An 11,976-nucleotide genomic window follows, 5' to 3' on the forward strand; every position below is an offset into this window, starting at 1 on the left:
TTTTTCACACAAAGGATAATAAATATCTCGGACTCTCCTAAAGGTGAGCGTTGATTGAAACTTTAATACTGAGGTCAACCAGTGCTTGTTTGGAATCAAAGGATACGGAGCAAAGGCAGATAAATAGGGGTGAGTTGTCAATCAGTCCTGATCTAACTAAATGGCTCAAACTGTCCCACTAATTTTCTGATGAAGGGTCTAGGCCCGAAACGTCAGCCTCTCTGCTCCTATGATGCTGCTTGGCCTGCTGTGTTCATCCAGCCCTGCACCTTGTTGTCTAACATATTCTAGTTGCTCCAGTTTGGATTGGTTGGGATTCAGAAGCCACTTTGAAGCTGAGGATGCGTCTATAGCAACTAACGATCCGGTGCCTCAGACCTAGTCATAGCAAAAGAAAAGTTTGCATTTATGTAGCACCTTTCATGACCACAAAGTGCCTCAAAGTACTTTACAATCAGCAAAGGACTTTTTCAATGTCATCACTGATGTGATGTTGGAAACGCAGCCAAAAATTTCACATGGGGAGCTCTCACAAACAGTGATGCGAAATTGACCAGATAGTGTGAGTGTCAGTGTGAGTCGTTGATTGAGAGGATAAATAGCAGCCAGGGCACTAGGTATAACTCTATTGGTCTTCCTCAGAATAATGCCATGGGATTTTTACATCCAACTGAAAGATGGCACCTCGGACAGTGCAGCCCTTCCTCAGTGCCAACTGGATTATAAACCTCAATTTAAATGGAGTGGAACTTGAGCCCAGAACCTTCCTACAATCCCAGTCTTCCCTTAATATTTAACCATAAAACGAGACTCGTCTTATCAATCATAAACATCGCAGGAGGCATTACAAAGGGCTAACATATTCTATTGTCCATTTCATGGAAGAGTGTACTGACAAGTTTAAATGACAGGTAAAAATGAAGGTTACTTGCCAAGATGTGATTAAAGCAGGTAGACAATAACAAATATTGCTACATAAGAACTGACAAACGCAAGCAGGAATAGGCAAGAGGGCCTAAAAAGATCATGACTGATTTACACAAACAAGATTCTAATTTCTATTGTTTAACACAGGACACCTTCAGTTAATTTAAAAAGAAAACTCCTGGAATTATCCAGCAACTGCAGGGACGAGGACAGCAGGTCAGATGAAATTAACTTCACCTTAAATATTAACCTGGCTTTTTCGTTTCACAAATGTGGGCTTGTGTTGTTATCGCAGATTTCCAGGGTGGATGTTTCCTTTTTGCCATATACCAGATCTGTCCTCGTTGCCAGCAGATATCCCACAAGTTCTGGCACAGGGGTGACTTTAATTTCACAGTGGTTTCTGTGACACAGCTGGTAGGCAGCTGGGCACTGAAGCAGTGCAGTGTTTTAATAACAAGATCCAGCCTTTCACCTGCAATCCACACAGTTGGGGAGGCAGCTAATGGACAGGGCCTCAGCTCCCTACACAAAACAACCACCTGCATTTATATAGCACCGCTCATGTAGTACAACTTCTCAAGGCATTTCCCAGGAGTGTGATTCCAGGGGAGAATTAGAACAGGTGACCAAAACTTGCTTAAAGAGATAGGTTTTACAGACTGTCACAGCACGGTGACTCAGTGGTTAGCACTGCTGCCTCACAGCGGCAGGGACCCAGGTTCAATCCCATCCTCGGGCGACTGCTTGTGTGGAGTTTGCACATTCTCCCCGTGTCTGTGTGGGTTTCCTCTGGGTGCTCTGGTTTCCTCTCACAGTCCAAAGATGTGCAGGTTAGGTGGACTGGCTGTGCTAAATTATCCTGTAGTGCCCAAAGTTGTGTGGGCTAGCTGTGGTAAATGTGGAATTGCAGTGATAGGGTAGGGGGCTAGGTCTGGGTGGGATGTTCTTCGGAGGGTTGGTGCGGACTCAATAGGTCAAATAGCTTCTTTCAGCACTGTAGGGATTCTATGACTAAAAGGAACAATTAGGGTTAGGGTAGGAATTCTAGAGTTTAAGGTTTTGGAAACTGAATGTGGAGTGATGAAAAACTGGGGTGCACAAGAGGCCAGAGCAGAAGGAAACACAGAGATCTTGCAGTCCTATAGTTTGGCCACCATTACTGAGTTAGGGAAGGGGGAGGTGAGAGCGGAATTCAAACACAAGGCCAAGAATTATAAAACAGAGAAGGAAGTTTTTTCACAGGGTTATATAGAATATCCAGCACAGAAACAGACCATTCAGCCCAATAAGAACATGTTGGCATTTATGTTTGACTCGGACCTCCTCACATTCTCCCCCTTTTAACTCTTATGATAGCACAATCTCCTACTCCCTTCTCCTGCACATGCTTATCCACATCAACACATCTATCATATTGACCTCAACTAGTTCCTGTGGTAGCATGTTCCACATTCTCACCACTTTCTGGTTTTCCATTTGGACTCTTGGTGGCTATTTCATGATAGTCTCTGGTTTTCTTTTTTTTCCCCCTAGTGGAAACATAATTTCTATGAGTACTCTATTTACCTCTTTTTATAACAATGTAAACCTTGACTAGATCATCCTTCAGGCATCAGAAGAGCCAGTACCTCTTGTCCCACTTTGATGAACATTTTTGGTGGTCCAAAATGTAAACAGACTGGGGACAAGAGAGACAGATAAACAGCCTGACAAATTCCACTTGGATCCAATTTGGACTGGTTTGGATTCAAAAGCCACTTTTAAGGGTCAGCCTTGTAAATCTTTCTTGCACCTTCTCGTGTCTCCATCCTTATTTTGATCAGAGATGCACACAGTACTGTCAAGTGTGATTTAACCATAGTCCAGTTCAAACTAAGTTTAACAATGTTTCTATAACAATGTCTGTTTAGAAATAACTCCTAGTGCTCAATCTGCTTTCTTAATGGATTTATATTACAACCTTTAATGATTTGTGGAGTACAGTACATTCTCAAATATCTTGAGCCTCTACCCCAAAATACTTACTTTCTCAATATTATTAATGTGATCTTCTTACTTAACACAATAAAATTTCACTTATCTTGTTGAATTCTCCAGTTACATTCCCACTCTTAAACTTCAGTAGGTGTTGTCTAATTTGTTGCAATGCTCCTTATGTATGGGACCATCATTTGCTGTTGCACTGAGGGAATCATTCCTATACAGAGTTACTGACAGAGTGTCAGCAAGGTCTTTTCCCCAGGGTAGGGGCATCGGTTTAAGGTGAGAGGGGAAAGATTTTAAAGGAACCTGAGGGGCAACCTTTTCACACAGAGGTGTAGGCAATGAGGAGGTGATGGAGGCTGGTACAATTACAACATTTAAAAGGCATCTGGATGGGTACATGAATAGGAAGGGTTTGGAGGGATACGAGCCAAATGCTGGAAAATGGGGCTAGATTAATGTAGGCTATTTGGTCGGCTTGGATGAGTTGGACCAAGGGGGTCTGTTCCTAAATTAGGAAATGGGATTGACTGGATTGGTCTACAGAGAGCCGGCAAGGAGTCGATGGACCAAATGGTTTCCTGTGTCATTCCTGACTCAGTTCCATATTGATAGTGAGCCTAAGAAACACTGCAGGGAGTGCAAAGGAGCAGCAAGTGGACCCAGCACACTGAGGAGACTTTCATCAAAAGGTATATGGGGTTTGAGGGAGAAATACAAGTTGAGAAGGTGGGTGTACACAAAACAGAGTAAGGGGGGGGCTGAGGAGTAAGTATGGGGATGCTGGAGATAGCAGAGGTTGGATGGGGCCAAATGGAAACTGTAAATCTGAATAAAGGCAGGCCACTGACAGGAAAATCACTGCCATGGACTTTCACTGGGAACATATTATAGAGACGGGGAGGAATAACATTGAAATAATTACCCAGAAGTTACACACCGAGATAAAAAACTGGGGGCTTTAATATGGGCTTGGTCCCCGTAGAAATTTGCATTTATTGGCCTCCATGATAGCACCAGAACAATACAGACTAAAGACGAGAGGATTGCCAGAGAGTTCTTACCAAGTATAATGCAGATCATGTCCAGGAAAATCAACATCCTTTTACCCCGGGGAGGCGTGCGATCCCTGGGATCCCGAGCAGAGACCCCAGGCTCCGAGTCAAAGGCATCTTCGCTGTCCGGAATCCTCACAATCGCTGCAGTGGGGGTATAAACCCTATCATCTTTACATTTGGACATGGTCAGGGCAATGTGTTTCGTCTGTTACCCCTGGGACTAGCTGACAGTCTCTGTTTTTCCCCTTTCTCCTTCTCCCAGGCTGCGGCCACTTTACACACTCCTGTTCCCTGTTATGCCCCAAAAGTTTTCAGCACCGACTTTTTTTTCCCCCCACACAGACGTTGAAAAAAAAGTTTCCAAAAATTCCAGAACTCCAACACTCCCACCCCCAACCAGAGAGAGAGGGAAAAAAAAATCTGGCACTCCGTCCGATTCTCAACTTTAAAACTTACAAAGGGACATGTTTCTCCACCTCCCCTTGGCAAAGGAAAACAAAACTTCGCAAAAACTTCGGCAAAAGTTTCAAAAACTTTTTTGGAACAAAACGTTCCGAGTCCAATTCCAGCTCCTGGGTTTACAAGCCTAGTGCTTTCTGTTTCCCAGTCTCTCTCTCTCTCTCTCTCTCTCTTCCTCCTGCGGTCAGTCCTGTACCTGGAAACTCAGAGACGGTCTCTCTGTTTAAACTCCAGACCCTTTTGTAGGGGGGTGGGGGCTACACTGGTGACTGACAGCTCAGAAAATCGGAAATGTTGGCGAGGCGGGGGTAAGGGAGAGAGAAAAGCGAGCTTTCAGCTCGGCCACTTTAACCAATCACTCAATCTCCAGTTTCTTATTTTTGAAGCAAAAAGGAAGTAGAGAAAAAACACGCCAGAATTAGATTGGCTAATCCAATTCCAGGATTTTCACTGACACTTTACAGCGAGGGTGTAGAGATCCCTCCACACAATGGTCCAACATTTACCAGGAGACCAGCCTTAATCTCAGTTCTTCAAAACTGGGATCTTCCATATTTTCCCTTTACATTTTTAAAACCTTTTTTCCCAACCCTGTGTTTTCAGATTTCTTTGGGAATTGGGAAGCATCTGCCCTGATTGGTTACTGACTGCTACATTGGAGCCCCAGGATTGGGTGGCTTAAGATCAACCGGAACATTGATTTAGAAGCAAATATGCACATGGTCCAGAAAGACTTCGGTGTACTCATTAAAGTTGGGGTTTGCTGGCTCAGTAATACTGAGGGCCAGGTTAATGTTCTAGGGACACGAGTTAGAATCCCACAGGTGGAGTGGGGAAAGGCCACTGTCTGAGGTCTGGAGCTGGAGGAACACAGCAGGCCAGGCAGCATTGGAGGAGCAGGAAAGCTGACCTTTCGGGTCTGCACCCTTCTTCAGGAATCTGAAGAAGGGTCCAGAGCCGAAATGTCAGCTTTCCTGCTCGTCTAATGCTGCCTGGCCGGCTGTGTTGCTCCAGATCCACACTGTGTTATCTCAGACTCCAGCATCGGCAGTTTCTACTATCACTGTCTGAGGTCTTCCTGTTAAAGTTAAATGGGAGTCCGTTCAATTATCGGACCCTCTTAGTGCCCCAAATATAGTCTGGTTCAATTAAGAGATGCCTTTGGTTTAGTTAGATAGAGTCAAACTCAACTGTTTGTCTAAATAAAAATAAGGAAGGGTCACTCGACCCGAAACATTAACTCTGAAACCTGTCCACAAATGCTGCCAGACCTGCTGAGCTTTTCCAGCAATTTCTGTCTGTTTCCAATGTTTGTTTGTTTCCTTGATATGCTACTGTACAGAATCGTACTGCAGTTGTGACTACGTATGCAAAGTTTTTTTTAATGGAAGTATATTTTGAAATTAAAACAGTTCCAATTCCACTGTGGAAGCTGGTAGGATTGAAACACAATTCACAGATCCGGAACTGAGAGCTGGTCTCAGTGAAGGGAACCCTTATAGCCATGTTGCAAAACAACCAGAGGTTGACTAATGCCATTTATAGTATTATCATTGCTTCCAGTATCCTCCATGTGACTCCAGACTTTGTGGCTGACTCATAAATTTACCAAGTGAGCCAATCACCTCAAGGGATTAACTGATCTAGAACTCACTGCCCACGAGAAAGCAGGGCTGGTGAATAGAAATGAACTGGTTATTTAAATAGAGAGCAACATCCAAGGGCTTTGGTGCAGAGGGATCTGGGTGCCACTGGGATAGCAGGTAACAAGTAAAGCAAATGGAATTTTAGCATTTATTACAAAACGAGTAGAAGAGTATGGAGGTGTCGATGCAACTGTACAAGGCATTATTAGTGAGACCATGTCTGGAGTATTGCGTACAATACTTAGGGAGATATGTAGTTGCAATGGAGGCAGCTCAGAGGAGGTTCACTAGATTGATTCCAGAGATGAGGGGTTTGTCTAATGAAGAGAGTTTGAGCAGTTTTAGGCCTATGCTCCCTGGAGTTTAAGTCAAAAATCACACGACACCAGGTTATAGTCCAACAGGTTTATTTGAAATCACAAGCTTTCAGAGCGCTGCTCCTTCGTCAGGTGCAGTGAGAGGGGAGAGGACACAGGCACAGAGTTTATAGGCAGAGAGATGAAAGGCAGAGAGATCAAAGGATCATACAACTGGTGTGGGTGGAGTGAACAAACCTAAAATGGCTCACTGACTGCCTCCTGTTGAATCCTTAATCATTCATACATTCCTGCATTCTAGAAATTGCAGAAGCAGGGTATGGAGAACTCTGTTAGAAAGGAGATGCCCAAGTTTTGATTGATTAAGATGCAAATTCCAGAAGCTGTTTCAAGTCACTGCCCTGAGATAATTAAAGGTTTCATCAGCGTCTGCCCAACTTTCCAAACTTCAAACAGGCAGAGCGATAGGAATAAACAAAAGGTGACATCCCAGGTCAGATGCTGAATTGTAGGTGGGAGGCCTTGTTCAGAATCTGTCTCTGAGTTTTAACCTGGATTCAGGCTGTTTTTATTCTGAAAGCAGGAATTTCTAAAATGCCACCCTGGCTGACTGTGTCTACAGATGAGAGAGAAGAGCTAATTAAGGTACATAAGATGCGAAAAGGGGATTGACAAACTAGATGTGGAGTTGATGTTTCCTCATGTGGGGGAAGCCTGGATTGTGAGGCCATAGTTTTAGGATAAGGAGTGGCAGATTTAAAACAGAGATGAGGAGGAATTACTTCTCTCCACGGGCTGTGAATCAGTGGAATTCACTCCCCCGAGTGTGGTAGATGCCAGGAGATTGAGTAAATTTAAGGAGGAGATAGATTTTTAATTAGTAGTGGGTTAAAGAGTTATGAAAACAGGCAGAAAAGTGGAGTTGAGGCTGAGATGAGTTAATCCCTTGAACTGACTGGCCTGCTTGTTTCTTTTCAGCCAGGATTGCATCAAATAGCAGAGTGGGCTTGAAGGGCTGAATGGCCTCCACCTGTTCCTAGTTCCTATGTATGAAATAAACTGGCAGGGATTGATCTGCAAGAGAACCGTTGGTCAATGGGTCAAATGGCTTTCTTTTCGATGGTCCAATACATGGTCACAGATTTACTGGAACATAATGGTTACTGTGTATCATTTTGTGCAACTTTAAAGATAGTTAATTCTGTGATGTGCTTTGGGCTGTTTCGTTGAATATAATCAAAGAATGGTTACAGCACATAAGGAAGTCATTTGGCCCATCATGTCTGTGCTAGCCTTTTGCCAGAGCTGAGCTCACCCTACTCTTGTTTCTCCTATCCCTTTGGAAAGCCAGTGGATTCCAGAATCTAACTACTTATTGTGTAACTAAGTTTGTCCTCTGGTTCCTGACCCTTTCACCAATGGGAACCACTTCTACCCATCTACACCATCTGGCCCCCTTGTGAATTTGAATAGCTTTAGTGAATGTCCTCTCACTTTTCTCCCTCTAAGGAGAACAGCCTAAGATTCTGCAATCTCTCCACATGGTCTCTCAATCCTGGACCCATTTATTTCAATGTCTTCACATCTTTCCTAAAGTATGGTGCCCAGAATTGGACGCAGTATTTCAAATCAAACTCTTACGAAGGTTAATCACATTTTTTATTATCTTTCCTCATTTTTCACATTTCATATAAAATCTATAGTAAGGCAGGCTGGTGTTCATTCAAAACAGGGGGCTGGTTCCTGGTTTACACTGTGGTAACCCATCGTTGCTGTATCAAATTTCACTTCTTTATGTTATATACTATATACATTATCTTTCAATCTGTCTTCCACATTCTTCTGAAGGCAGTCATTTTCCTTGGAATGGCACCATTTTCTCAACCACTTTCCAGTATCTCATGACACTCTACCTCCTGGCCTACTTAATACTTTTTAACCAAGGTCCTATCTACACTGCCATATGTTGGAAGAATATCAGAAATCCAGGCCTTGCTGGATTTAATCAGGCTAGTCCAGGACTCAGGGAGTGCTGCACTGTCAGTGTTGCCATTTTTCAGAGTGGCCAAGGGGCTGCCTGCTGTCTCAAGAGCATGTAAAGATCCCATTACACTTCATCAAACGGCAACATGAGTGTTCTCTCTGGTATACTGGCCAAGCTTTATCACTCAGACTATAGTGAGTGTTCAAACCCTCCATTCCCTCATTCCTTTGGATCTGTGTGACCTCCTCCAAACAAGAATTGTGTTCCTCTCATTCTGCCCACGTTTACATTCCAACTTACTTCTCTCTACCTATGCCTTTATCCATCTGCATCCTAAGCCAGCACCCAGACTTTTAACCAGTTCTCAGAGGGAACAACGGACCTGGGATGGCAGATATATGTGGTAGCTGGGTTCGGAGCGCTGAGCTGTTAGATGGGCTCCACCAGTGGCCATTTCTGCCTCAGAGTTCAGCCCCTACCTTGGAAAACTCTGTCCCAAAGCTCTCAAACCCGTTTTCTGTCTCTCCGTTTCTCCCTTCGCATTGAGTGACAGAATTGTTGCACCACAAAAGGAGGCCCTTCAGCCTGTTCTATCTGTGACAGCCCTCTGCAAGAGCAACTCACCGCTCCCTCTTAAAACAAATGCAAAAAATTTTGGAGATCTGAAAGTGCTGGAGAAACTCCGGCACTGTTCGTGGAGAGAGAAACAGAGTTAACATTTTGAGTTCAATACAACTGAAGAAGACTCACATATAGATGGAAGTCATTTATTTCATTTACACAGTCTCAGCTGCAGATTATCTTGTATCCAATGAATGTTGGATAAACCTTCACCAATTCCTGTTATATGTGGTATAATTTATTAAGAAAGTCATCTTCTTGATCCCAGTAAATCATATAATTCTTGCAAGATGGCACCATCATTGCTGGGCTCTGGAAACACTTGGAATGAATATCTGTACATGCTTTTTGATGTTAGATGTCACAATTATATGTTTGAAATTGACACTAAATCGGTTTGTTTTATTCCTTGATTTAACTACTAGATTGAGATTACAATGATAGGAGCTAACAAGAAGAGATAATTTACTGTTCTGTATTTTGTATGCTTTACGTACACATTAGTTCTCATCCCCGTTCTGAGATCTCTGTCTTCAGCCTCCTGTACCTTAATTGAAGCTTAATACAAATTTAAAGAATGGTGACTCACATTTACATCATTCCACTTTTCACTGTGAAACAAAAACAGAACTCCGAAGAACTGCAGATGCTGGAAATCAGGAATTGCTGGAAAATCTTGGCAGGTCTGGCAACATTTGTGTAGAGAAATCAGAGTTAACGTTTCAGGTCCAGTGACCCTTTCTCAGTCTTAATACTGGATATAGTGTTTATACTCCATGTTGTCCTCTTCCCATCCTGTTCCCAATATTCCTGCAAACTTCGCCCTCACCTGTGCGTTAAACATTAACTCCCGTGACGAAGAATGTTCTGAAGATGGATTTGAAATGTTAACTCTGTTTTATATTAATTGCCTCTCCCTTCCCTCTGTGTATATGCAGATCACCTTTTTAGCTCGAGGCAGTTATGAATGGGGCAAGTTAAAAGGAGGTGCTGGATAAAGGTCCTCTTAATCAGTTTTGTCTCTTTTCAACCAGCAAGATTAAAGCCCCTGATTTTCGGACTGGATTATATTTAATTTGTTTTGCACTCACACATCTCAGCCAGATGGGTACCCCTCAGTAGGATGTATGATGTTAGCTTTGGAGAGAGACATACAGCAGAGAAACAGCCCACCATGTCTATACTGACCAACAAACAACAAACTCAGTCCATAGCCTACTATGCCCTGGCATTTTAAATGGTCATCCAAGTGCTTCTCAAATGTTCCGAGAGCACCTGCCTCCATCACCCTCTCAGGCAGCACATTCCATATTTCTACCACCCTCTGAGTAAAAAAAAAAAATTCTTTCTCAGATCTCCTCTAAACTACTTAATCCTCAGCTTGAATTTACTCCCTCTGGTCTGCCATTGGGAAAAGAGATTCTCATGATCTACTCCGTCTATGCCTCTCATAACAATATATACCTCATTGAGATCACCTCTCAACCTCCTGTGCTCCAAGGAAAACAAACCTAGCCTATCCAGTCTTTCCTCACAACTGAGACTTTACATCCCAGGCAACATCCTGGTGAATGTCCCCTCTACCCTCTCCAGTGCAATCACATCCTTCTGATAGTGTGGCGACCAGAACTGCACACAGTTTTCCATCTGTGGCCTAACCAATAAGGTTGTAACAAGACTTTCTTGCTCCAATGTTCCACGCCCTAGCTGATGAAGCTAAGCTTCTTCTGTGCCTTCTTCACCAATCTGACATCTTCAGGGATCTATGTACAGGGATCTTGTACACCAAGCTCCCTTTTGTTCCTGGGTACTCCCTAGGGTTCACTGTTGATGTCCTCCCCTTATTAGACCTCCCAAAATACATCACCTGGCACTTATTGGGATTAAATTCCTATCGTTCCAACTCAGGATGAGGTATGGCTAATATTGGAGCTGGCAGATGTTCTTACATATCTGCTACCTCTCTTGTTCTAGATAATAGAGGTCACTGATTTGGAAGGTGCTGTTTGAGGAGCTTTGGAAGAGTTGCTGCTAAGCATGTTGTAGATGGTACACACTGCTGCCACTGTGCTTTGGTGGTGATAGGAATGACAGTTGAAGGTGGCATGTGGGGAAATAAATGAGCTACGTTTTCCTGGATGGTATTGAGTTTTTTGAGCGTTGTTGGAGCTGCACTCATCCAAGCAAGTGGGGATTAATCCATCAGGCTGCTGACATGTGCTTTGGAGAAGCCTGGATGTTGCCCAGATCTTTCTGAATGTAGGCATGGACAGCCTCAGTAACTAGCAAACATCCTGACTTCTGCTCTTATGATGAAGGCTACAGTCACATTTCTATCAAGCACAGAGCTTTGCGGAAATTGCAGACGGGACATGGTCATTAGGATGTAGGTCAATAGCGTAGCTACAAAAGCAAGAAAAATGGTCTAAGGCGGGATAGTTTCATCATAATGAAAACTAAAATATTTTAGTGACATTCATAACTTTTAACATGAAGTTGCGGGTTCGTGACGGGAAAGAAAGACCAAAGAAAGAAACAGGAAACTGAGGGGATCACAGCACATAGACTCATAGGAGACAGGACATAAGCCACAATTTCATTATGGGATTACATATTTATATTTGAAAACTGTGTGGAAAACACCAGGAGATAGTATACTATTTAGAGGAGGCTTTGGCTGAGCAAACCTTGCAGCACTGGATTTCTGTGTCGATCATCAGGAGAAGGGCCGAGAGAGAGCACTTGGGCACTTGCCAGGCACTTGGAAAAAAGGAATAGTAGCTATTTGCAACTGAAAAAGTGCCATCACTCGCGCTCTCCTGGTTGGATTTAGAAACCTATTTATTTTTTAAGTTTCATACTTCAGCTTTTGGGATGCTACTGCCAACCTTAATAAAACAGATAACTATAACCTCTGGGACAGTAGGAACTGCAGATGCTGGAGAATCTGAGATAACAAGGTGTAGAGCTGGATGAAC

At 43.3% G+C, this 11,976-nt stretch overlaps 1 protein-coding gene across 1 annotated transcript in view; it reads right to left on the reverse strand.

Annotated features, from left to right (window-relative positions):
- The window catches only part of LOC109912577 (phospholipid phosphatase 3-like), a 70,569-nt gene extending 65,624 nt beyond the window's left edge, over positions 1 to 4,945 (reverse strand). Inside the window, exon 1 of the mRNA XM_048618061.1 lies at positions 3,978 to 4,945. Within this exon, the coding sequence (XP_048474018.1) occupies positions 3,978 to 4,155 (178 nt within the window). The 5' untranslated portion in view covers positions 4,156 to 4,945. The remainder of the gene's footprint in view (positions 1 to 3,977) is intronic.
- Positions 4,946 to 11,976: the final 7,031 nt, after the last annotated feature.

Source organism: Rhincodon typus, chromosome 38, assembly GCF_021869965.1.
Source record: "Rhincodon typus isolate 14 chromosome 38, sRhiTyp1.1, whole genome shotgun sequence".
Classification (NCBI taxonomy): Eukaryota; Metazoa; Chordata; class Chondrichthyes; order Orectolobiformes; family Rhincodontidae; genus Rhincodon; species Rhincodon typus.